At 35.7% G+C, this 27,610-nt stretch overlaps 3 protein-coding genes across 3 annotated transcripts; 2 read left to right on the top strand and 1 right to left on the bottom strand.

The window, feature by feature from the left end:
- Positions 1–1,231: 1,231 nt before the first annotated feature.
- On the bottom strand, positions 1,232–8,730 carry sod2 (superoxide dismutase 2, mitochondrial). The gene is made up of 5 exons (XM_056481634.1): positions 8,622–8,730; positions 7,061–7,263; positions 5,191–5,307; positions 4,213–4,392; positions 1,232–1,611 (listed from the first exon to the last, which is right to left on the bottom strand). The coding sequence occupies exons 1-5, from the start codon at positions 8,648–8,650 to the stop codon at positions 1,466–1,468; spliced, it is 675 nt and encodes a 224-aa protein (XP_056337609.1). The 5' UTR covers positions 8,651–8,730; the 3' UTR covers positions 1,232–1,465.
- Positions 8,731–9,816: 1,086 nt separating this feature from the next.
- Positions 9,817–16,415, top strand: wtap (WT1 associated protein). The gene is made up of 8 exons (XM_056481208.1): positions 9,817–9,985; positions 10,744–10,781; positions 10,877–10,932; positions 11,024–11,082; positions 11,236–11,363; positions 12,406–12,584; positions 14,937–15,091; positions 15,216–16,415. The coding sequence occupies exons 2-8, from the start codon at positions 10,752–10,754 to the stop codon at positions 15,878–15,880; spliced, it is 1,272 nt and encodes a 423-aa protein (XP_056337183.1). The 5' UTR covers positions 9,817–9,985; positions 10,744–10,751; the 3' UTR covers positions 15,881–16,415.
- A 265-nt stretch (positions 16,416–16,680) lies between these two features.
- On the top strand, positions 16,681–24,771 carry acat2 (acetyl-CoA acetyltransferase 2). The gene is made up of 9 exons (XM_056445391.1): positions 16,681–16,840; positions 17,818–17,952; positions 18,509–18,690; positions 19,161–19,278; positions 19,359–19,502; positions 19,924–20,046; positions 20,147–20,301; positions 20,590–20,700; positions 23,940–24,771. The coding sequence occupies exons 1-9, from the start codon at positions 16,792–16,794 to the stop codon at positions 24,108–24,110; spliced, it is 1,188 nt and encodes a 395-aa protein (XP_056301366.1). The 5' UTR covers positions 16,681–16,791; the 3' UTR covers positions 24,111–24,771.
- Positions 24,772–27,610: the final 2,839 nt, after the last annotated feature.

Below are 27,610 nucleotides of genomic sequence, written 5' to 3'. Positions count from 1 at the left end.
TTCACAGCAAGAAGGTCGCTGGTTCGAGCCTCGGCTGGGTCAGTTGCCGTTTCTGTGTGGAGTTTGCATGTTCTCCCTGTGTTCGCGTGGGTTACCTCCGGGTGCTCCGATTTTCCCCACAGTCCAAAGACATGTGGTACAGGTGAATTGGGCAGGCTAAATTGTCCGTAGCGTGAGTGCGAATGAGTGTGTGTGGATGTTTCCCAGGGATGGGTTGCGGCTGGAAGGACATCCGCTGCGTAAAACAAATGCTGGATAAGTTGGCGGTTCATTCCGCTGTGGCGACCCCAGATTAATAAAGGGACTAAGCCGACAAAAAAAAACTGAATGAATAATAGCATTTCACAATGACAGGGTGGACATGTTAAGCTTGACAACATTCAATTTCAAACACAATATGAGGAAGAATATTAAACAAATGTAGAGTTACTGTGTGCACAGCAGATGTTCAACCTTCTCTAAAGAAAGGCAAAATGGGCATGGGGATGCCAATAAGTACCTCAGGGCGTTTCTTAAAGGTGCATTTACCACATCCTGACAGGGTGGACTGCAATTTCAAGGATACGTGCAAAATGATTAATAATATTATAAAAACAAGATAAAAGGTTATTAAAATGACTTATTTTATCAAATAACTTGTTAAAGAAAATAAAAATATTTAAAAATCTTCACAATTTTATCTAATTTACCTACTTTTTAGACAGAAGTTGGCTGAGCAGTGTGTGGGACATGGCAAATTCACATCCATTCAATGAAAGAATATGGCAAAAATGGACAAAAACATATTTCAAAACACTTATAATGCCACCTGCATGTGGGTAAATGTTTAACCATTTATATTAAAACGTTAGAATTTCATTATTTCCAGTCAGATCTCACTAGAAAACGTAAGTATTTTAAAGTCAGTTTAGTGGGTGATTCGTATCAATTCAGTCGTATGAAATTGTATGATTTTAAAAAGGAGGCGTGGCACATAACCCCATCCCTAAACCCAACCGTCATTGGGGGATGAGCAAATCGTACTAAATTGTATGAATTAGATCGTACAAAGTCATACAAATTAGCCACTAAATCAAAAAGTTACGAATTGCCGTGAGATTGTGTTGTTATTTTACATTATGTTTAGTTCCATACGGATTAAATTTTGTAGGACATCAAAGACACCTTATAGTGATAATGACCCATACTATAAATTGAGTTTGAAAGAATAATCATGAACACCACACATATGAACTGTTCAAATAACCTTTTAATTTGAATACACTGAAAGCATTACCGTACATCGATAACTCCATGCAAACTATGCATTACAGTGCACAGTTCTGTATGGATTAGCTTGTCAAGAACAATACCAAGCCTCTGTTTTGTTTGATGGCTGTATCGTGGTCTGATTAATTGTGCGTTTCGAAAGTACAAAATAGAAACTCGGTTACTCTCCTTTCTCTCCCAAGAGTAGTGCAATTATTTATTTCTTGGCAGCTTGGAAACGCTCACTGACATTTTCCCAGTTTACAACATTCCAGATGGCCTTAACATAGTCCGGTCTAACATTCTTGTACTGGAGATAGTACGCATGCTCCCAGACATCTATCCCAAGCAGTGGGATGAGACCTTGAATTTAAAAAGGAAAACAGAGTATATTAAAATCCAAAATACTTCAACAAATACTTCTGACATCTTTCACCCTGGAGTTAATCCCAATATAACTTAAATCATTATTAATTATAAGTAATACAATTATTGATTACTACACAATATCACTTTAGGGGTTCACGGTGGCGCAGTGGGTAGCACGATTGCCTCACAGCAAGAAGGTCGTTGGTTAAAGCTTGTCAGTTGGCATTTCTGTGTGGAGTTTGCATGTTCTTCCCGTGTTTGCATGGGTTTCCTCCGGTTTCCAAAGACATGCAGTAAAGGTGAATGGGGTAAGCTTAATTGTCCTTAGTATATGTGTGTGTGAATGAGAGTGTTTGGGTGTTTCCCATTAATGGGTTGCAGCTGAAAGTGCATCCGCTGAGTAAAACATATGCTGGATAAGTTAGCGGTTCATTTCGTTGTGGCGACCCCAGAAAATAAAGGGACTAAGTCAAATGAATGAATATTACTTTAAATGGATTGTTAACCCTTAATATTTAAATTCTGTATTTGTTTACTCACCCTCCAGTGTTTCTTTCTTCTGCCGGACATAAAAAGATATTTTGAGAATGTTGGAATCTGGTTGACTTTGACTTCCATTGTATTAATTTCCACTGTCAATGGCTACCAGTTTCCAACATTCTACGAAATATCTTATCTTTTGTTGAACAGAAAAAAGGAAATTATGAAGATTTGGAACATTTGAGGGCGAGTAAAAAAAGTTTTTTTTGTTGGTGAATTCAAATCATTTTTGTTAATTTTGTTATTCCAAAACACTTTTGTCCATTTTCAAAACATAAATAAAGATATATTCCCAGTGATGGGTTGCAGCTGGAAGTGCATCTGCTGTGTAAAACATATGCTGGATAAGTTGGCGGTTCATTCCGCTGTGGCAACCCCAGATTAATAAAGGGACTAAGTCGAAAAGAAAATGAATGAATGAAATAACGATATAAGAACAGTTGTTTTTTTAATAAAAGCATAAATTAAACCTATTTATCATATATAGCAGTGTTTCACAACCACGTTCCTGGAGGACCACCAACACCAACCCTTTGGATGTCTCCTTTGTCTGTCACACTCATTACAGGCGTCTGTTCTTCGTACGTAGATTACTCAATTAGCTGGATTTGGTTATTGACGATTTCATTCTTCAAAACTCATCTAAGGGTTGTTGTCATAGTAACAGTTCTGGGAGCTCAAACATGCTCGGGAGCAGTCTTATTTCATATAAACAGGATTAGATCGGGTCAGTTCAAGCAATGATAATACTGAAAGCATGTACCAAATTCTGATATTTTCTTACAGTAGTAACCTATAGATTACAAACACTGGGAAAAATATGAAAAATATATAGCTTTATATATAAATAACAGTTTTTTTTATAAATTAAAAAAAACATTTTATGCAATCTGCACTCCGAAATAAAAGCACAAAAACTGTCATGGGGTGTTCTCCTCAAGGTGTTCAAACAAAACATTTATTAATATGGACTTTTTAGATACAAGTGTACTACTTTAAGGTCCTGACCCAGCTTTAGTACAATTTGTGTATGATAATGGACATGGCCAATAATCTGCACATATGCAGTCATGCACATATTTACAGACATTACAGATAATATGCTGGTGATTTGATGCTTTGCAAAAGTTGCAGACACCTTTACCAATATCAAAATGCTTTTTTGATGCAAAATTAATTTAAACAACCATTTATTAAAATGCTTAAATACGCCTACTATAATAAAGAAAATCTGCTCTAAAAATAAATTTAAATATTTTTAAATACTCTTGACACATGAATGTTTAAGCATGCAGCCCACAACAAAGGTGCAAAGTTATTGCGTATCATATTTAACAAACCATTTACAATAAATTATGTAATTTTGCTCACATGGATAGTTGAATATTAATCAGATGATGTCATTACGCTGCTGTGCCGTCATCCAATCGCTGCATTGCTGATGATTTTGAGGATAGATCTGTCGTTCACAACACATGCAGCGATCTCAGATCAATTTATCCAGACATTATAATCGGATTCAAAAACATGTTTAAAGAACCAAATTAGCCAGAGATCAGTTATCAAGTTTAAAAGATCTAAGATCTGTCAAATCATCTTAGATCATTTAAGCAAGATTCGAAAAACATACCCCTGGTCTTTCAGTCTCTGTTAATGAGTTGATGATCTGAATCAGGTGTGATTGGTTAAGGAGACAAGGAAAATGTGCAGAGCTGGTGGTTCTCCAGGAACGTGGTTGAGAAACATTGATATAAAAGTAATTGTAAACCACTTAATTCATATAGATTCATTTGAGTTTTTGGTGAAAAGACTTTCAGTGGAGTAACAAACTCGTATTCATTCAGAAGATGAAAAAAAGTCTTGTGGCTAATACAGTAAAGCAATGCATTCAACTGCTGCATATACGGATATAAAGTATATGTAGACGACTTATGAAGAAACCAGAGCCTTTTATGTGCATTCACTGAGGGCTTTGTTAGTGCATGACAAATGACAGTGTGCAACTTAAGGATTCATACCTGCACAACCAAAATAGATCTATTCTCTATTGTTTACCTGTGGTCCCTTGCAATGGGTCCTGGTTCGCACAAGCAGCAATCCTCAATCTTCCGCTGTCCTTTTCAAAGCCCAGCCAGCCCCAGCCTGAGCCCTGAACAGCCACTGTGGCAGCTGATATCTTCTCCTTCATCTTCTGAAATGAGCCAAAGTCACGCTTTATGGCCTCCAACAGCTCACCTGTGACAGGAAAGAACCAGACTCATCATATCCAGCCATATGCTTTATAATTGTAAAATATAAATGATGAATTTAATTTGATCGTGATTGGCATCTGATATGTGTACAACGCACATCAAGCAGCTTAATGGAGCATTGGTGTTGTTGACTCAGTAGCTATGTTTTCATCCAAAGATGCGGATTATAAGAGCAAAACTAGAATACCACATAACATATTTGTGGATAAAGCACTGTTGCCAAATAATGAGTCAAAAAGATTAAAATTGTGACTTCCTGATAAACTGGTATCAAATACCTGAGAGAAAAATGGAATTTGCTGCGATAGAAACCACTGTGGGCCTTTATTTCTAATATAATAAATTGTACCTCAGAAGATGAAACGCAATTAACAAGGTTTGGCTTTTGGAGGTGCGAGAACTCTCTTTGGGATCACAGACACTTACGAAGTTCTGGGAGGTAATAATACCAAACCACTTTGAATACAGACTTTGGCTAAGGCATTTTGTAATGACCAAAATAACATTTCAGACAAAATTTTATGCGCATGCTGGAATTCATTCACTAAACATGCTTCCATTGTAGTTTATGCACATTTATCTAATCAGATAAAAAGGTAATCCTGCTCAGTTGTGTACATATGTTTTTATGCACATGTTAAAAATGTATGCGCATCTTGGCATTTACATTAAGCATTTTTTATGTGACACTCCAAAATGTGCATAAAAATAGGTGAATGGATACATAGCTAATGTTGATGGAGTGATGTGGAGTGATGGAGTAAACTGTAATATGTCTTACCCTGTGGTTCTCCACCACCATTGGGTGACAGATTTGTCCAGAATATGGTATGATTAATATGACCACCTCCATTAAATTTCAATGCAGGCTGAAGGGAGACTTGGGTTGTCACATCGCCTGTAACACAACAAGAGCAAACCTGAAGACTTGTTATAAGCAATGAAGACTATTCAAGTGATATATGAACAAATAGTTAAACTGCTATTATCGTCCAAGGGAAGTATTTATCAAAAGTGTACTGGCCTACATTAAGAGACTGGGTTAAATGAAGCAGTGTAATTTTGGTTAGGGATGTCCAGATCCGATCACATGATCGGAAATCGGGCCTGATCACACGGTTTCAGACTCAATCAGAACTTGAATATTATATATATATATATATATATATATATATATATATATATATATATATATATATATATATATATATATATATATATATATATATATATATATATATATATATATATATATATATATATATATATATATATATATATATATATATATATATATTTATTTATTTTATTTTTTTTTTAGGGTTGGGCGATGTCGACCAATTTGGCATCAAACGGCTTCTAATGTGAAACATTGCGATGCACGATGGCATTGTCTTTGTAGGCAGCGGAAAAATTATTATTTATGAATAATTTATATATCCGTGTAGCCTACCCTTTCAACTACCTGACGCACAATAGTGCTTGTTTCACGCATAACCAAATCATAAATAAATAAAGATAAGTTACACACAAATTACCACCTGTCAATCACTTTTTCCGTGGGACTCTGGCATGAATAGGCAGAGTGATCTGTGTCATTATAATGGCGTTGACAAACTTGGTTGGTAAAAAAGTTGCACAACCAACAGGAACCCACCACAAAACAGGAACCCACAAAAACACAAATTAGAAATGTTTTTAAACAAACTAGTTTTTTTTTTTTCATTTAAGTTCATTCATTTTCTTGTTGGCTTAGTCCCTTTATTAATCCGGGGTTGCCACAGCGGAATGAACCGCCAACTTATCCAGCACGTTTTTACGCAGCGGATGCCCTTCCAGCTGCAACCCATCCCTGGGAATCATCCATACACACTCATTCACTACGGACAATTTAGCCTAGCCAATTCACCTGTACCACATGTCTTTGGACTGTGGGGGAAACCGGAGCACCTGGAGGAAACCCACGTGAACACAGGGAGAACATGCAAACTCCACACAGAGATGCCAACTGACCCAGCCAAGGCTCGAACCAGCAACCTTCTTGCTGTGAGGTGACAGCACTACCTACTGCGCCACTGCATCGCCTTCATTTAAGTTATCAATATTAAATGTATTTTTTATTTGTATATATTTATGAAGAACTTGAGGATGAGCTTTATTCTAATCACCAATAGCAAAATCAGCTGTTTTTTTACTGCGGTGTATGATATTCTCACCACTTCTACAATGACTCCCAGCTGATTCATAGGCTTATTAAAGTTAAACTAAAAAGAGTTGCACTAAAAAAAAGAATAATTTAAAAGTGTATTACTTTTCCTTTCATGTTACAATTTTCCTGTTAATAGCCACACTGCCTCTTTTGTCCAGCTTTGACAGACTTTAAATTTTTTTTTCTCTTGCTGGCAAAGCATCACCAACAATAGTAAATAAATTAGCTTGAATTTATGAAGTGTTGTTTCTGTTTGAATGAAGTTGCTAGGGTGGCTGACCATCCAGATCAAATTTGTCAGCCTAACATAAGTGTTCATTATGTGCAGTGTGGTTTTTATTCAGAATACCACTGTAGACAGCAATAGAAGAGTGTGGCAAAAAAATTTAATAATAATTTGTGTGCACCAAACATGAGGAATACCAATCTGATTTGTTCTCACCCTTGGCCAAAGCCTCTTGATATTTTTCCTCTGTGACATTGAGGTTGTTGACATATGTTGCATGGTGCTTGCTGTGATGAAGCTGCATAATCTCGGCACAGATGTGAGGCTCAAGCGCACCATAGTCATATGTGAGGTCAGGGAGAGCGTGCTTCTGTCTGGAGGTCACAGCACCCAAGATAGGGTTGAAGGTTGCAGCGCACCTTTTGTTGACAGCAACAAAGAAATGTATTAACGTTTTGAATACAATACTGCTACAAACAGACAAAAAATTAGTAGGTTATGTTGGATTACTGTGTTGAGTTCAATGGATTACTGCTGCATGGAAAGTCACATGACCACAAGTTTCAAACTGGTGTACATAGGTTTAACATAGTGGGATATAATTTTTGATTAACTCAACTTTTAGCAATTAGCATTTAGCGAATGTTATCTATCGTCTTAGTATTTCCCCTCAAACAAAATAAATAGGATTTGTATATATATATATATATATATATATATATATATATATATATATATATATATATATATATATATATATATAAATCTGAGGGCCCACAAAGACTATGGCGGAGAAAACCTGAGGGCCCCCAAATCTGGAAATCTGAGGGCCCCCAAATAAGTGTCAATAATACTATAAATTATATATAACACTGTTTTCTATCATATTTTGTACAGCGAGGGTGTAAAATTTTTATTTTAATGTAATTATTACATCTGGGCAAATGTATCCCCTACTTTCAATCATGGTCCAGTCCAGCAATCAAATTAGTAAAGATTTATTTTTTTAAAAAAGGAAATAGTTCATTTATTATGTTTAGTTGTCAATTCATCTTAAGAAAACAAATCGTTTCAAAAGTTTTACAAGGTGCTTCCATGTTATTATAATTTTGCATTAAGATAAAATGTAGAAAATTAGATACAGTGATACAAGAAAAAAAACAGCAAAAAATAAATTTTAAAAAAAGTACAAAATGCGCATTTTAGATCTTTTAGCCCCCTGGCTGGAACTGTTTAGCGCCCCAAAATCACTAAATCCGCCCCTGAGTACAGTACATATTAACAAATGATATTTAAATATTTAAAACTGACTGTGTGTCAAACGTAAGTGCTTCTATAGCAAATGTTTGACAAAAATTGCGATGGTTTCTGATGAAAGTACCTTTTGGGAAAGTGAACGAAGATTTGGTCGACAGGTGTGTATGGTTCGATTAAAATAAACGCCAACAGCACACATTTAATGAATACATATATATTAATTTGAACATTTTAACACGTTAAGCTGTTGTGACAGCCTCGATGGTAGCTAATGCAATTACAAGTACACAACTCCTAAACAACATCAAATATAGCCTAATCATCTAAAGTTATGCCTTGTTAAAACTACTCTCGTGATATAACTTACGCAAACTAATGCTGTATGACGTTGTTCGCCTAAACGCTCAACATAACAGGTAGAAGTGCGCAGCTTATTAATACCGCCATTGATTATATAAACAACATTTGATATTCAGACAGCTGCACACAATATTAGAGCCGATTCAGGCTTTATCGTTACCTCCGGACATATCCGACTCTGCACAGCATGCTCTGGTCCGTCACACAGCGAGACAAGTTATGACCAGACCTACAATCGCCACACTACAACCTGCCCTTGAAATTTCAACTTCAACTTGGACTAGACCGTACCATTTCGTAAAAATAGGGGTCTGAGAATTTTTTTTTGTATTTTTATTGGTTGCAGACTAAACTATAAAGAATATTTCCGTGTAAAAATAAAATAAGAATATTTAAAAACATAGTGTATATTATATATATATATCAAAGGATCGATAGTACTACAATGTAAAGAGGATGCAAAAACCGTCCCCCCTGTCCCAGTTGGTGTAATTCAGCCAGTCATTCTAGGCCTAGGTCCAGAGTGAGACATTAAATAAATGGTTTCGTTTCAAACCTTTTCTTGCATGATTTATTAGGATTGTACATTTTTTGCTCCACATTTATGCTAAATTAATTGCTTCCACGTTGTAATTTTGCAAAGAGATTACAAGCAATGGGTTAAGAATTACACGAACCTCAATTCCTATGGTGAATAAAGACATATTTACTCTAATGTAAATCACTTGTTCATGTATGTATATCTATAATAAAACGTGTTAACCTTAAGTTAGCAGTAAAGCTAAAATACCAGGGTTGCCAGATCAATCAAGAGAAACGTGCAACAGTGTCAGAAAAACAAACCGGATATGAGAAAGGACTTTGAAAAAAAAACACTTAACAGGACACATAAATATTTATGTTTTACTTTTTCTTCTTATTTGCCTTTATTATTGTTGTCGTGGTGGTTATGTTTTTAGGGGTAATTTGTCTTTCTCAACTAGCTCCATACAACTAACTAACTAACAAAGCAAAGACGAAGTCTACTAAATAAACTAAAGTTATGTATTTGCCTTGGATTTTATATAGCAAAGATACCTAAACCTAACTGTTATAATCACTCATTTAATGTATGATACTCACTTAATATATGAGAAAACAGTATTTGCTTAATATGTTAATATATACACGAATGATTATATACATTAATGTTTGAATGTATGCATGTTAGTTATAAATAAGTTATGTTATTATTATAAGTTATTTATAAGTTGTTAATTGAACTGTTAGAGTGTTGTTTAATCTCAACCTGGCAACACAGTGTCAGGAACGTGCTCCTCCTCCTCAGCGCTCGCGCGAACGAACACACTGATGCTGTGCGGCTGAACATCGGGCACACGCTGGTCATGGCGGACGGGCTATCTTTCGTCTAAATAAAAAACGTAACATTTTCCCTCTACCGAGAACCATATTAATAAAAATAACTGTTTGGTATCTCACATTGCAAGAAATACGTGTCATTCTGATCGAGGCGAACCGGCTCTGGTAAGTGTTAGGAATTTATATTGCTATTTCAGATAAAGTGCTGCTTCTCGGAGAGGGAGAGTCTCTTCCTTCTCCGCCATTTTGTGACAGCGAAACTGCTCCAAGAAGGCGCCGGTACATTTCTATTTCTCTGCGTCCTTTGGCGGTCATTTATTTGCCTTTATTTTGAGACGAACCAGCATTATCGGCTACGTAAGCCCTTCATGCTTTCCCCGGGAGTAACGAGCACCGTTCGTGAGACTGTATGAGAATGGCGCGGTTGTTTGCGGCGCAGAGCGTTTACTATGTCAAATCGTTAAATGACGAACTCATTTCGCCTGAATTATGAAACTAACGTTGTTGTTGTTGTTTGGCTCAGTGAAGGCCCATAGTTTGCATTTTTCCATTATAATACGTTAAATGTGCAATCCAAGTTGCATCTAACGTTTTGCAGTACGGTTAGGTAAAAAATGTTTAGTGATATATTTTATATTTTCGCAGTTTTTTCCTCGTGTTCGCTGCATTTTGACTATCAGAACGTGCATAACTGGATTTAACTAAGCAAATTCCTCCACAATATCTTGTAATTTTGAATAAAACAAAAAAACAAGCATTCGCTCCTGGTGGCTTATATTCGTTATAGCACACGTGTAGGCGTGTGAAATCCATGCAACTGTCTCTAAATCTTTTCTGCATATTGTTGCTTGAAATGCATGTGTAGCTTTGAATTATTTATTTGAACTCACTGTGTGTTTGCTTTGTATGCTTCTGTCTTGCAGAGATCAGAATGACCAATGAAGAACCTCTCCCGAAGAAGGTGAGCTCATTGTCCCAGTCTAATCTGATTATATGATTCTTTCTCCTGCAACAAGGTCTCTTTGTAAGTCTTTATTTTCTTTTATGTACTTGCAGGTTCGCCTTAATGAATCTGACATGAAGACGCTGACTCGAGAGGAGCTCTGTACCAGGTATGTAACCGTTCTCTCTCCCACAAAAACAAAGTATGCAAGTTGAAAGTGTCTTAATTGTAATGCTGGTATGTTTTCTTTCCGTGTGTAGGTGGAAACAGCATGAAACTTACGTCCAGATGCTTGAGGCGAAATACGCTGATTTAAACTGTAAGTGTTCACATCTCAAATGTTCTGAATAATTTATAGTCTTGTGTGGTTTATTCAAGCACAGAGTATTCAGTCTTTGTTTTAAATTAATGTTATTGCATAAAAAAAAGTGTTTGTAACTAATGCATCTGTTTCATGTTGAAATGTCTGCAGCCAATGATGTGACAGGCCTGAAAGAGTCTGAGGAGAAGTTGAAGCAGCAACAGCAGGAATCTGCACGCAGAGAGAATATTCTGGTGATGAGGCTTGCTACTAAAGAGCAGGAAATGCAAGAGTGTACAGTAAGTTTTATTTTTTACTACTACATCTGTTTACCTCTGCTTTATGATCAAGTCTATTCTAGGAAATATGTTTGAGTAGTCCTAAATGTCTTAGTCTTGTAGGTGCTGCCTTAATTGCATACTTAAGTATGTGCAAAACAATGTCTGAGAAAATAAATCAATATTGTATGTGATAATAAATGATATGTAAATGATTTTGTGCCATAGTAGATGGGTCGTGATTGGCAGTGAAGTGACATTACAGATGTTGGTAGATCACATGATTGACAATGTGTATGTAGTAGATACCATGCACATTCATACTGTATAGAACATAGCTAAAACGGGTTTGCAGTAATGTTAAAATACCCGGGTTGCCAAATCCATTAGGCAAACATGCAACAGTGTCAGAACAAAATGCCAGAAATGACAAGTAAGTTATTCAAAATGAGTGTCCGCTCAAGAAGAGTGTATGTGATTTGAGATGCTGCTGCTGCTCATGGGCCCCCACCATGATGATTTGTTTTTTGTTTACTTGCAGCAGATGCATTTCTCTTTCTAAGGATTTGTGAAACATCAATAAACATTGCAAATGTAATAGCTGCTATGTTCTAGTCAAATGTGTTTTCAAATGTCGGCCATCCAAATTCTAGCTGTAATTCATCATGTTGTACTGAAGCGGATATGAGCTTATTTTTTTCCAGCATTTCAACATGCTGGCATAGAGAAAACGTTGTGCATGACTAGAGTGTTGCATCTTTTACTGCAACTTTCACATTCAGGCACAACATTTTGGGTTTCAGCTACTAATGACATTATGAACAGCTTCTGGAGTTTTTCAATGTTCAATATTAGGACTCCAAATCAAAGTTTGGTTATGCAAGCTACTCATTAACTAGATATTGTTATTAAACAATTGTTTCAAAAATTACAACATTAACTGTATACTAACTTTAAAGTTGAAACGTTTTTTATTCATATACATACTTTCATACATGCCTCCATTGACTTTTAGTTATTAGTTTGAAATGCTGAGATTCTAATGGTCTGTCTTACCTTGCAGACCCAAATCCAGTACCTGAAGCAAGTCCAGCAACCGAGTGCAGCTCAGCTGAGATCGTCCATGGTGGACCCTGCCATCAACTTATTTTTCCTCAAAATGAAGGCTGAACTGGAACAGACTAAAGACAAACTGGAGCAAGCCCAAAATGAACTGAGTGCCTGGAAATTTACACCTGATAGGTAAACTAAAATAACTCCCCCCTCCAAACAAAAAGTCAAGACTTTCCTGATTCACCCCCACCTTCTCCTCTGCAGGAGTGCAGATAATGGTGGGGGAAGACTGAAATGTGTTGCTCACAACGAGACTCAGACTTTAAAGCAAAAAGCTCAGAACAAAAGACATTTTTTCTTTTGTATTGCTCTGCTATTACACGTATCGTAATGTAAAATCAGAACAGAACACGGCAGTTTGGTCAGGTGACACTTTTGTTTCAGCTTTCTCTCCCCCCCACACCCCTCATGGTACAGAAGCCTGAAGGAATCGGGACTGTTCCTGAAGAGGTGGTCACGTCGGAAACGCCCCCCTTCCAGCCCGTGTTAGAAAGCTTCCTGTAACAAATAAGGCGGCCTATGAAAGACTTGAGCAAAGCGTTGGCTCTGGAGCTGATTGAACTGTAGCTTAATGGTCACTGATTGAACATTTAAAACATGACATGGCCCAACTAAATGTGTTGCAGAGGAAAATGCCCCATTTAAACTCCTTCATAGATGCTTTGAGACTCTGGTTAAGAATCTAAAATGTAAAACAGGGAGGCGGGAATGTAGTGTGATGCAATGAAATGGGGGAGGAGTTAAGCAATCTTAAGACTTTGGGGGAGGAAGCCTTTATGATGTAAGACTTTGGGGGAGGAATCAGACTTTCTGATCTGCAAAGACTTTGGTATATGTTCATCTCACAGGTGCGACATACGGTACAGTGTCTTAAACCTTTAATCTTTTTTTGTGTTCGTAATATTATACTTTGTTTTTGCTCTGGAAACACACCTTGCATTCACAGCAGCGTGGTCCAAGCGAATTGAATTATCTTAAATTGGCTGTTGAACTGCTGTGGATGCAAATAGAATTGTTCTTTTGAATGTGAATGCAAATGTGCAATGTGTGATAGTAATATGTGTGAATAGTACAACTATTCAATGTTCAAATGTCTGTGTATGATCATTTGTATTTTAACTTGTGTACCTTTCTAATCCACTTTTGATTTTTCGGTCACCCAGTGAAAATTTCATTTTCTTTTTTTTTCTCTCAGGTCACATTTTTTGCAGGTATTTTAATATAATTAGAAATGTTCTAGCAATATGTTACACTTCAACTTTATTGTTGAATTTTCTATCTGAGTGATTCAAGAGTAGTTGAAATGACTTAATTTAGTCAAAAGTCTTTTGAAATATTGACTGCTCTAAAGTGGCATTAAAAAAATTAAGCGGTTTTCATTGGAAGTTCGTAGTATGCCCAGAAAAGTTGCTGAATTAGTTTAAGGAAATCGTTTGTATTTGATGTTTTATTTGATCTGAAACTGCTCTTAAATGTAAAATGTAAGCATTTGTTCTGAAAAGAGTTTAAGTCCTATTGTTTAAGGACAGTGGTGTTACTGCTGTATCTGGCAGAAAAGCACACAAGTAAATTCTACTACTAAAGAACACACCCAACACATCAGTACAGTCTTTGCCAAGTTTTTTTTACTAGATATGGGTAAAAGGTGCTGCTAATTTAAATGAAGCGCTCTGCCACGTGCAGTTTTATTGCATCTTTGTGATATTTTGCAGTGATAAGAAATTGATCTCTGACATTGATTAAATGTCAGGACCATTTAAAACACCGTTATGACTTTTTGTTATGTAGTATAGGACCAGTCTTTTTTTTAATCAGCTGATGCAATTATTGTTTGGTTGCTCGTTATTTTTAGATTAACAGGTAGGTACTAGTCATTGAAATTGAATTTGCTAATTGGTTTTGCACCATGGTCAATAACCTGGAATACTATCCTGTTAGATGTATTGCACTTGTTGGTTTACTTGATTTGGTCTGCCAAATGTTCACGTATCTCTTCCCAGTATTGTTTGAACTGTTACTTGATTTTCTTCATTGTCGTTGAGTATGTTTACATGCACACCAGGAAACCGCTTATTGTGAAAGATTTGTGGAAGTATCATTGTGCTTGCATGTTTTGTATAAGCAGCGTATACATGTAGCACGATTGATATTCATTTGGCTGTCTAATCTTTTTCCATGCACTCTGCTAATGCATTTACATGACTACATAAGACACAATCTCTGCTGGCATTCTGCCAATGTTAAATCATGTTAACTATCTTACGAATAACAAGCTGCTTTCATAAGTGCATGTAAACATATTCTAATGGTCAACTATATTTACCAGTCCGAAGATCAGTGTGGCCATTGGAGAGTTGGAAGCTATTTCTGGTTGGCTAATACCTTCTAGTAATAAACCTTCTAGTTTGTAAATGCAATGGTCACTTATGTTGACCCTGTGGCCATGTTCACGATGTGATGTTAGACTTGTTTCCCTTGCAGCCAGACTGGTAAGAAGCTGATGGCGAAATGTCGCATGCTGATCCAGGAGAATCAGGAGTTGGGTAGGCAGCTTTCCCAGGGGCGCATAGCCCAGTTGGAGGCCGAGCTCGCCTTGCAGAAGAAGTACAGCGAAGAGCTCAAGAGCAGCCAAGATGGTAAGCGAAAGTCTTTCTTTGGTCAACTCCATTCTGGATTGTTTTGAACATTTCAACTCATCTTTGTGTGTTGTCTTTTTTTTCTTCTTTTTTTTTTTTGCACCCATGTATTTTTGTGGTCCAGAGCTGAATGACTTCATCATTCAGCTGGATGAGGAGGTGGAGGGCATGCAGAGCACCATCTTGGTTCTGCAGCAGCAGCTGAGGGAGACCAGGCAGCAGCTGTCTCAGATGAACCAATCCCAAGGCACTTCTAGTGGAGCTGGCCCAAGCAGAACTTCCCCTTCAACGGCCTCCGAACCTTCCATTCAGAGTGAATCAGCCAACGCCTCCAGTTCAAATGTGGGGAAAGACTGCGGAAGGGTGTCCAACGGACCCTCTAATGGGAACTCGTCTCAGAGGGGTGCATCCGGCTCTAGTCTGTACAGGGAAGCAAGCAGCGCAGATGAAGATTACCCTCCATCGCCCTCTGTCTCCAGCCCCACCCATGATGGCATATCAAAACTCTCCAACCACTCAGAAGATACAGTGAGCCAGAGGGGTGGAGAAGGGTACGTGACTCAGCTAAGTGCAGGCTATGAGAGCGTGGACTCACCTACAGGTAGTGAGACGTCCGTGACCCAGCACTCGAACGATACAGACTCCAATGCTGACTCCCATGAGGCCACTGCTGTCCCCAAAGGCAGCAGGACTGCGGGTACGCGGCACAGCACTCAGAATGGCCTGGACTCATCTGCAGCAGCAGTTGCCACCAACACCTCCAATGCCTCTGCAGGGTCTGTTTTGTAACATTCTTCTAGTTTCTGTTCATTTTTTTTAAGTAACTCGCGACAAACAAAAAACCTTTCACACTTCAGGCCAGTTGGTTCTTGTTCAAGAAATGGTCAAGCATCATTTTTGTTTTGTACCCTCCTTCCCATCATAACCTATTTCAGTGCATTTACTAAATGCTCAAAATTGATTACGTTTATAAAATGAGCAACACTGCGTTTGTATATTTGATTTTTTTTTTCTTTTAATGAAAGAATTTTAAACCATTTTCCTCTGTCAAAGTGATATAAACACTTGGTTCTGTACTGTTCATTTGCTCACTTGCTAGAACTCTGAATGATTTAGCTACGTGTGATGTATCAATGCTCAATTAAGTCTTGAAACTGCAAGTTCAGAGTCCTTAGTTTCCTGATGTTGAACTTTTTTTGTTCCTCAACATGAGAGAAAACGTTTTTGTTTGACTTGTGTGTAGTTTTTCGAGATGTATCTTGTTAAATTCTGATTTCGATCCTTTTCATGTACTGACCAAATATCAATAAAAATTTTAATATGACTTAGTTCTTGCTTTGTTTTTCCGCTATGATTTGTTAAAATGGTTGTCTGTTTACTAACATCATGTTAATGAATTAAACCATGTAGTAAACTGACGTTTGAAGTGTTTTGCTGTAAAGAAGTGACATTTTAATAAACGACTGGTTTGTAGTGAAGTTGGCGGTGCAGGTTTTAGTTAGCCGTCCACACCATTAGATGGCGCTACCTCAAAATAAAACCAATGCATCCTACCCTTCTGGTGTGATGACGATGAAGCTTTCGGATGCTTTTTATCAAATGAATGGGACACCGACAAGTAGGAGGCTCCGCAGTACAACAACTTGCATTCAGAAAGAGCCAGCCTACCAATCACGTAACCAACCTGCCCGACAGCAAAGATGAACACGGATGCGATTGTTATCGTTTCTGCCGCAAGGACTCCTATAGGTAAACTTAATCTTTATGCTTCTTTTCTCTCACTATGCTATGTAACGTTACATCCTACCTTTGTAGCTGTTATCTGCAGCTTGTTTATAGGTTACAGTTGAAAGTTGTATGTCCTGTGCGGTTAAGTTACCTGAAGGAAGAACAAAACAAGGTGATCAGCAAGATGAATCTGATGGAGAGTTTATGTTAATCGTATTTGTTTTTATCTCAGTTGTTTATTTGCATGATTGTGCTACACCACGGCTGCCTTGGACTGTCTCGCTATGGTGCAGAAGGAACGTAAAGCTGCTCTGATTGGTTGCTTGGCGTTCTCTCCTGTGTGTTCGTGCTCTGATTGGTTGCTCTGTGTTCTCCCTAGTGTTCATTATCCTCTGATTGGTCAAGTTATTGTAGCACCATGGCCAGGTCAATCAGCAAAACCTTCACAAATCCTTATACACTATTAGCTAGTATTCATTAAGTAAATTATGGTGTTTAAATCAACATATTTACAGAGATATATCGCAAATAAAGCATTAAAACTGTATTTTGTCTGTTTTCGCATGCACGTGCTTTTAGTATTTTGTTTGTTACTATGATTTAGTGACCATATTTACTATTATTTAACCATATTAATTAGCTGTAGAATGTTAAATAAGTAAATTTCCCATTGTTGGGTTGCAGCTGGAAGGGCATCCGCTGCGTAAAACATGTGCTGGATAAGTTGGCGGTTCATTCTGCTGTGGCAACCCCTGATTATTAAAGGCACCAAGCCAAAAAGAAAACGAATGAATGAATGTTAAGTAAACCTGTAATTATGCAAATGATAAAAATAAATAAATTAAATGTTAATTTTTTATAACTTATGGTTTTGTCATGGTAATAGATTAAATAGATTACATTTTTATTAAAAAGTAGATAAAATAGATAAACCTCTTTTTTTCCTTTAATTGTTCAATTAACACAAACGTATGCATATTTTCGCCTTTTATCCACAGGGGCGTTTAATGGAGCCCTAAGTAGTGTACCCCTCCATGAATTGGGAACGCTGGTCATTAAAGATGTGCTGAAAAGGGTCAATGTGAAGCCAGAAGAGGTCTCGGAGGTCATCATGGGTCATGTCCTGACTGCAGGTAGAATTTAACACTACATGATGTTCTACATGGTGTTTTCTAGCCTGCCTGCCATATTAATATATAAAGCTCTTCAGTGACAGTGAAGGTAAAGTATAGTTTGTATTTTTGTGCACAAATGTTAAACACACTACAGGAGCTCAACGTGTCTGTATTAAAAAAAGATTGCTTCTTGTCTTTGTCTGCATTTCTTCCCTCCAAAAATGAAAATAAGATAATAAAATCTAAAACATTCATTTTAATAACTGGCTTGTCAACACGGGTGTCTGGTTGTTTTAGCTTAAAATGTTATCACATTCTTCATTGTAATTGCATTTTTACTGTTAATAATTCAATTACTACGTTATAAACTCTAATAGTAACAGTGCTAATTAGAGAACTCTATAAATAGGTTCAATTCTTATAAATAAACATGCAATTATGACTAATAATCCTGAGAACGTTTTAAGCAAAAACTATTTGCTGTGAAATAAGGACCCGGTTCAGTGTTTACACCTTGTGTGCAAATGAATCAAGAGTCATGAATCATTTTAGCTTTTCATTTTACTCTGTTTAGGTCACGGGCAGAACCCTGCGCGACAGGCAAGTGTTGGTGCTGGTGTCCCATACTCAGTTCCAGCATGGAGCTGTCAGATGATCTGCGGATCTGGCCTGAAGTCTGTGTGTCTTGGTGCTCAGTCTATCATGACGAAAGAATCCACTATAGTGGTAGCAGGAGGCATGGAGAGCATGAGTCGGGTAAGGCCACTTCTTCCCTTCTGTTCTGTTTTCCAAAATGTCCCTCACATTCAAAATGACCTTAACGACAGGTGCTACTAATTAAAACATTTAAAAATTATTTTTATAAAGGTTTTTAAATAGTTTTTGGTGATTATTTTTAAAACTATTTATATCCTAGTAATTTTTAACTTGAACAATATGCATGTTCCAAACATATTTTAAACAAGCATGTTCCAAAAAAAGCATGTACATTTGTTCACAAAAAGACAATAATATTTCCTCTAAACATTCATACTAAATGCAAATTATATACAGGTCAAGCTTGAAACTTGATTTTGGTTTTGAATTTTAAATCTATATTTTAGAATTTCCCCATAATCTATATATGGGCCAAATGTACTCAGATATACTCAAATAAAGAGTTTTGGGTTTTGAGGAGAGGATGACATAATTAAGAATAACCACACAGTGATTGTTCCTCCCATCAGGCTCCTCATATAGTGCAAATGAGGTCAGGGGTGAAGATGGGAGATGCAACTCTGCAGGACACCATATTGACTGATGGACTCACAGATGCTTTTTATAACTACCACATGGGAATCACAGGTAATCTCTTAAAACAGACTACATTTGTTTCTTTTAGCAGCAGGGTAATTGAACTAGTTTTGGTTGTGTTCCTGTCTTAGCGGAGAATGTTGCCAAGCAGTGGGGGGTGTCCCGTGAGGCTCAGGATCAACTGGCTGTGACGTCACAGAACCGAACTGAAGCAGCTCAGAAGGCTGGTTATTTTGACAAAGAAATTGTGCCAGTCACCGTTCCCTCTAGGAAAGGCAAGAGGCTCTTTTCTACTTAGAAATATTTCTACTTTTTTAAATATTTCTCAAATGATGTTTACCAGAGCAAGGAAATTTTCACAGTATGTCTGATATTAGTTTTTCTTCTGGAGAAAGTCTTATTTGTTTTATTTCGGCTAGAATGAAATCAGTTTTCAATTTTTTGAAAGCCATTTTAAGGTCAAAATTATTAGCCCCTTTAAGCTATATATTTTTTTGACTGTCTACAGAACAAACCATCATTATACAATAGCTTGCCTAATTACCCTAACCTGCCTAGTTAACATAATTAACCTAGTTAAGCCTTTAAATGTCACTTGAAGCTGTATAGAAGTGTCTTGAAAAATATCTAGTCAAATATTATTTACTGTCATCATGGCAAAGATAACCTAACTGTTAACCTTTCTTCCCTTATCAGGTCCAGTCGAGGTCAAAGTTGATGAGTTTCCTCGGCATGGCAGCAATATTGATGCAATGTCCAAACTGAAGCCCTGTTTTGTAAAGGATGGTTCTGGTACCGTGACAGCCGGTAATGCGTCAGGTATTGGTGACATCTCACTCTGTTATCATGACATAACTGGAGTCCTCTTCAACCTGTAACGATAATAATGCACCACTATTGTGATGGTTTTATTTAACAGGCATAAATGATGGTGCCGCAGCTACTGTTCTTATGAGCCAATCAGAGGCCCAGAGGCGGGGCTTAAAACCAATGGCACGCATCACTTCCTGGGCTCAGGCAGGCCTTGACCCTTCAGTCATGGGCACAGGGCCAATACCAGCTGTTAGAAAAGCTGTGAGTGTCTGTTGAGTCATCGCAAGGTTTAATTCAAGAACACTGGGCTGCTTGGACATCTAGAATTACTTGGAGGATAAATATAATTCCAAAAATGTTTTATACACACAAAAGCGACAATATAGTATAAAAAACTTTCAATTCTATTTAATTGTTTTCAGGGTTATTTATAAATATTTCATCAATTTTAAGTATTATTAATACATATCATTTTCTTAATTCAATGAAAGTGTTTTAATAGAAATAATACTACTGTTTTAAAGTAAATTGTTTCTGTTCTGTATCCAGGTTGAGAAAGCCGGATGGAAACTAGACGAGGTGGATCTGTTTGAGATAAATGAAGCATTTGCATCTCAGTCCATTGCTGTAGTGCAGGATCTTGGTCTAAACCCTGACAAGGTAAGTTATTTTTCCACTTTATAATACTTTGCTTCATTCAGCTTTACACAATACTATATTGACACAGTTACCCAATGATTACTTTACCACTATTAAACAGTGTAATATCATGATGAGTTTCTGCTTTTTTTGCAAATATTTCTTGACCTTTGTTCTTGACTAATGGGATCAGTGACCAAACTACTACATGAAAATGAACCAGTTTCCCATAGCTGCCAATATTTGGTGAATTGATCAGATTTACTAACACTGAAAGTATTGGTATTAAAAGTATTTGTTTTTCCATAAGGGAACTGATTTTAGCAAAACCTTTTAAACCCTTTATCAACCTCAGCAGCTGCTGTTTATTTGATCAATTGGATGGGGTCAATCTGTGCCATGTCAACCAAATCTTAGAAATTCCCCTAGCTCAATTTTTTTCTTATAATGTTCAAAAACAAGACAAAGTGAAAAAGTCATGAATGTATTTTTTTCTGAAAATTTCCCTACGATTTAATTTAAAACCAATGTGGACATTATATTTATATATATATATATATATATATATATATATATATATATATATATATATATATATATATATATATATATATATATGCATATATATGTGCACTAGGTGATTTACTTCAGAAATATTTTTTGTTGTGCTGGTTGAAAGTCTCTTCACATTCCAATAATAATGATTAAAGTAAATGATCTATATGTATTTATATGTATTTTTATATTCTGGGTAAGGCATAAAACAAAAAAATGTTCATCCTGTCAAATATTGTCGAACCAACTAATGAAGCTGCGGTCACACTTGACTTTTCCTCCCATAGACTTCCGTTCATACGCACGCGAATGCATCAGACCGGAAACGCAGGGTCATGCGTTAAGTTTCGCAGTTTGCTGCGGTGCAAAGTTCAAGCTTGGTGAACTCTGACCAGCGAAATCGCATCACTTGACTGCGTGAGACCAATCGAGGATCAAAACAGGACCTCTCTGGACAGAAATTTAAAACAAGGAGCAATCGCTGGCTTTTTATAATGTCTAAGCATCTTGTTTAATTCCGCCCCTTTTCGCAGCGCCGCACGACAGAATTTCGCACACACAAAGTCCAGTGTGACCGTAGCTTAACTCCAATACAACAGGTATCTCAAACTGTCTGTCAACAAATTGAAATTAGAATTTCTGTGCAGCCTCTTTAAGCAGGCAGATACATCACTCGCACGTACATGTGCAGCACAGATCTACCGCTGACAGAGAGACGTCATCAGGCAAACTTTGCATCAACCTAAACTTCTTTCTGAAAGACCAACGTGGCCTTGTATGCATGAAAAGAAAGCTTATTTCTAAAAGGGCTTCTGCCAAAAATGCAGAATCAACTTTTCTAAATCCTGAGTCAATATCGGAATTACTTTCACGCTGGAGTGCAATGACGTTATGCAGTTCAAAACAATGATCTGAAGGGTGACCCCACAGCTGAAGTATTTTTTTTAGACAGGTATGTTTTAAAACTATTTTAGCCACGCAAAGCTTATGTAGATTGTGTTCTTGTTTATGAATGGGTTTATATGCACGGAAGTGTTGTTCAGCCACTGAAAACGTCCAGCAAAAGACTGACTATTTTCAAGTTCATGAAGTACCCTTTATAGCATCGATAATATAGTCAGTTAAATAGACCTGAGCATTTGTTTAGTTGTTCAAGTGAAAAAGGAGCTGAAAACAAGAGATGTACAAGGATCAGCGAGCACAATTAAAAATGAAAAGTCACTCTTTCTCTTGGTAATGTAAACATACAGTTGAAGTCAGAATTATTAGCCCCCCTTTGAATTTTTTTGCTTTTTAAAATATTTCCCAAATGATGTTTAACAGAGCAAGGAAATTTTCACAGTATGTCTGATAATATTTCTTCTTTTGGAGAAAGTCTTATTTGTTTTATTTCGGCTAGAATAAAAGCAGTTTAAAAAATTTTATGAACCATTTAAGGGCAAAATTATTAGCCCCTTTAAGCTATATTATTTTTCAATAGTCTACAGAACAAACCATCATTATACAATAACTTGCCTATTTAACCTAATTAACCTAGTTAAGCCTTTAAATGCCACTTTAAGCTGTATAAAAGTGTCTTGAAAAATATCTAGTAAAATATTATGTACTGTCTTTATGGAAAAAAATAAAATAAATCAGTTATTAGAAATAAGTCATTAAATCTATTATATTTAGAAATGTGTTGAAAAAATCTTCTCTCCATTAAGCAGAAATTGGGGAAAAAATAACAGGGAGGCTAATAACTCAGGAGGGCTAAGAATTCTGACTTCAACTGTAAGTGTAATGTAAAAAGATGACAGGATATGTCTGTTTTTAGCACTCCTTTTTTTCTGATCTAATTTTTATTTAGTTTAATAACAAAACATCACCCGCTGACCAGTCAACAACTACGCTTGGTAAAGTGCGTGTCTCCATAGAGTTTTCTAACTGGCGAATGACTTGATCTAGTGTTCTATCTAATCCGTGCATGTTCATGACTTAAGGAGGCGTGACTTTGGATGGCAGGGGAGGGTCGTAAAATTTCTAAGCTATTATGCTAATGCTAGCTTTCTGGCAGATTACCTACTGCACCTTTAAGATTATGAAAGGACAACAAGTTAGAACATTGTATTGATATACATTTGAAGTCAAAGTTATTTGCCCTCCTGTGAATTTTCTTTTCAAATATTTCCCAAATAATGTTTTACAGAGCAAGGAATTTTTCACGGTATTTGCTATAATATTTTTTCTTCTGGAGGAAGTCTTATTTGTTTTATTTTGGCTAATATAAAAGCAGTTTTTAATTATTTGAAAAACATTTTATGGTCAATATCATTAGCCCCCTTAAGATATATATTTTTTGATTGTCTACGAAACAAACATTGTTATTCAATGATTTGCCTAATTACACTATCTTGCCAAATTAATGTAATTAACCTAGCCTTAAAATTGCACTTTAAGCTGAATACTAGAATCTTGAAAAATATCTAGTCAAATATTATGTACCGTCATCATGGCAAAGCTAAAAATGTAAAAAATCTGTTATTAGAAATGAGTTATGAAAACTATTATGTTTAGAAATGTGTTGAAAAATCATCTTTTCATTAAACAGAAATTACAGAAAAAATATAGAGGGGAACTCATAATTCAGGAAGGCTGATTGAATGACTTCAACTGTATATTTGAGATAAATGAATGTGCAGCACAACTGGTCTCTCTGCCCCCAGGTAAATGTGTGTGGCGGGGCGATCTCTCTCGGTCATCCTCTTGGCATGTCTGGCTGTCGTGTGTTGGTGACACTTCTTCATGCTCTTCAGAGGACAGGCGGACGAAAAGGAGTCGCTTCGCTGTGTATCGGTGGAGGAATGGGCATCGCTATGTGTGTAGAGAGAGAATAAGGGCAAACAAACGCACTGTATTTTTTGTGATTTTAATTAGACTTTAAATCCAGTTTCTCATGTTCAAAACAGATGAAAACATATGATAAAACTTAGGTATATTTGAAGCGTTAAATTCACTGCAAAGAAAACCTGCAGTAAAAATGCACTCAATTCTGCTTTCTTATCTGAACTTCTCTCTAATGTTTCATCATATACAGTGGATCTGTTGTATTTTGCACTTAACATTTATTGATTCTCTTTGGGTTTATGGTACATGAAGAGGACTTGTTGAGGTATACCAGCTTTTAAGACATTCCCTTCCTCTGTAAATCATCTGTTGTCTCATGTAGTAGAGCTTATATTGGTACTAACACTAGGTCTGTACACATGCATATTAGGGATGTCATGTAGTGCTATTCATATGTATTAAATTCATCAGTTAAATGAAGTCAGTCGTGTTTCCAGCACCTTTTCCAGACCTGTCTACACTGTGCAATAGAAAACTGCCTTAGAAGATGTCAAATGTGCCAAAAAGTAAAATTAGCCTCTATCCTGTGCTTCCATTGGGCTGCTTTTATTCTCTCTCCTCCTAATTAATACCTCAGGGGAAATGCTGTTTACATATATAGCCTGTGTTGTACTCTTAATATCACTGCCTAATAAAGAACTTAATGGAGAATTCTATGTCCTACGGTGAATACAAGCAAGTACGGGCGCTGTTTGGTAAATAATCTAGAAATGTTGATGCACATTTGTCAGATTAAGCTATTGGGCAGGCTTTTTCCTATCCTTATGTTGAAAATATTTGATAAATATAATGGTTAATCTGCCAGTGAGTTTCTCTCTCTCCCTCTCAAGTTCAAGTTGCTTTATTGACATGACATTTAGTACAGTATTCAGGGTTTCTGCAAGGCCTTAAAATGTCTTAAATCTCAAAATCCAAAATTTAAACCTTAAAAATTCTTAAATCGTCTGAAATATTGTGTTGTTGGTCTTAAATCTTTTTTTAATTAGGTCTTAATTTTCCTTTGTTCATATATTGCTACCAAATCTGGCCAAAACCCATACAATCACCAACAATCCATCTCAATAAAACTTAAAACTTTTTATTTTAAAAGGTAAATTTTAACCCTATTCATGATAATGGTTTAACTATTTTCATTACAGTAACATTTGTTTAAAAGTTCTCCATGTATTTACTGCAGATGACACCGATCTGGACAGATTGTTGTGCATAAATTTAGTTTATTATAATTTTTAAAACTTTTTATTTTTATTATTTTTAAGAAAGTTTATCTTGTGAAAAAAGTGTATGGATATAAGTATTTTTACACAATATTTAAAATATTTAGCTAAGAAATAAAATCTAAAACATTTAAATTTTGTATTATTAATGTATTTTTGTATTATTAAATGTATTAAATTATAATATAAATTTGTTTTGATAGGGCAAATAAAAATATTTTCCATCTGGGCCATTTGAAAAATTCCATAGCCTTTAGCCCTTTATGAGTCTAAAATTTCATTCATAATGATCTTAAAAAGTTAGGTTTTATTAAATTTAACTCTGTGAAACCTGCAGAAACCCTGAGTATTGCCAAAGCATTTTAAATATGTATAAGATATGTTATATATTAACATCATCAAACTAATAAAATATACAGTAAATAAGAAATAAATGACAAAAAAGAAAGAAAAAACAACAGATTATAGATTTGATAATTGTAACATTTACTATAATAATAATAAAAAGTATAGATTATTTAAATAAGATGCATGAATTTACATTAATATACATACTATAGTATACATATTTTGCAGCTAGTTTAGATGTCAATTCATCCTCTGAGTACATGGTAAAGTTTTTTGGATTCATATAAATAAAAAAATGAATTAATGTTTCAAATAAGGGGAGAATAATTCTCTAGTTGTGGTGTATTTGGGGCAGAAGTGAAGGAAGTGTGTCTCATCCTCTATTTGATATCTGTCACACTGTTTACATATTCTCTGTTCTTTAGGATTTTTTATGTCTGCCCTTTTCTATTTCTAGGTCATGATCACAGAGGCGATGTTTAGAAAGCATGTGTTTTTCTTTTAATAATTTTAATGATAAATAATTTGCCAACTGTGTGGTTCTGTTTGGGCTGAATAACATTGAAGTTTAGTTTGGAGGTTGAATTCAGTTTTTAGTTTTTCATCTTAATTATATTTTAGTTTTGTCAATGTGTTTGGGGACGGATTCAGTTTGAGTTTTCTTCAGCAGTTCATATACGAGTGTTTTGAGGATGAGAGACTGTATAGGTTTCTCATTGGCCAGAAGGGCTTTATACTGGACAGACTGGGGGTCAGACTGATGCAGGTGCAGCCAGAACTGAACAGCTTGTTTCTGAATCTCCAAGTTTAGCGGGTATAAACCCAGTTCAGCCCTGCAGGCAATGTTAGAGGTGTTTCTGTGGATATGTAATATGTTTTTAGCAAATTCTAATTGTGGTCGTTTAATTAAACTTTTATTCCAATTTTCAAATTTTAATATTGGTCCCCAAATTTCACACCCTCTCTCTCTCATATTTATATATTTAAATAGAACATATTTTTCTAGCACATTATATTTATATTTATACAGTTCTCAACATAAATGAGTACAGCCCATTTTGAAAATGAATATTTTTATCCATTTCTCAGTGATTATAGATAGTATATTTTTGTGAATTTGAACAAAACAGATTTATTAAATGAGTAAATAATATTTTAGTCACAGAACATCTTTAGTAATAGAAAAATAATCTATTTGAATTCATGCGAAATATTGGAGAAAAAACACAAACTATAAAATTTCGACAACATTTTATACACTTATACCCTTTTTAAAAAATATATTATTAATTTTTTTCCCTAACATAAATTTGGGTTTACGAATTTTGGACTATTATCATAAATTATTTTGTTAGATCAACTTCACATATGACTTCTGTACTGGCTGATGTATATGAATATAATAATGTAGTATAATATTTTAAAGCATCCTATAGAAAATATTTATTTAAATGAGAGATTTTTGGTGTGTAATCATATATGTTGAGCAGTGTTATATATATATATATATATATATATATATATATATATATATATATATATATATATATATATATATATATATATATATATATATATATATATATATATATATATATATATATATATATATAATACTTTACTAAGAAAAATATATTAACCATATGAAACAAAACAATGCTTTTATAGGTGCATGAACAACTATTTTAATAGCTGTTTTAAAAGTTAATATTCACTTAGAATTGAATATAAAAAACACGACGAACTTCCAAACCTCATTTGCCCTGTGTTACCTGATATCACCTTATTGTGATAGATGTGACGTCTTGTGGACTATGTCTTAATAAATCCAATAGAGGGCACCAAACCTTCAGTGACGTTCAAGCGCATCCTCGGCCTGTTGAATCTCAGGTATAGGTGTTAATTCTTTTCCTTGAAGTTTAATG

Source organism: Danio aesculapii, chromosome 20 (genome assembly GCF_903798145.1).
Source record: "Danio aesculapii chromosome 20, fDanAes4.1, whole genome shotgun sequence".
NCBI lineage: Eukaryota > Metazoa > Chordata > Actinopteri > Cypriniformes > Danionidae > Danio > Danio aesculapii.
The sequence above is the reverse complement of the archived record's forward strand: the minus strand, read 5'-3'. Positions and strand labels throughout refer to the sequence as shown.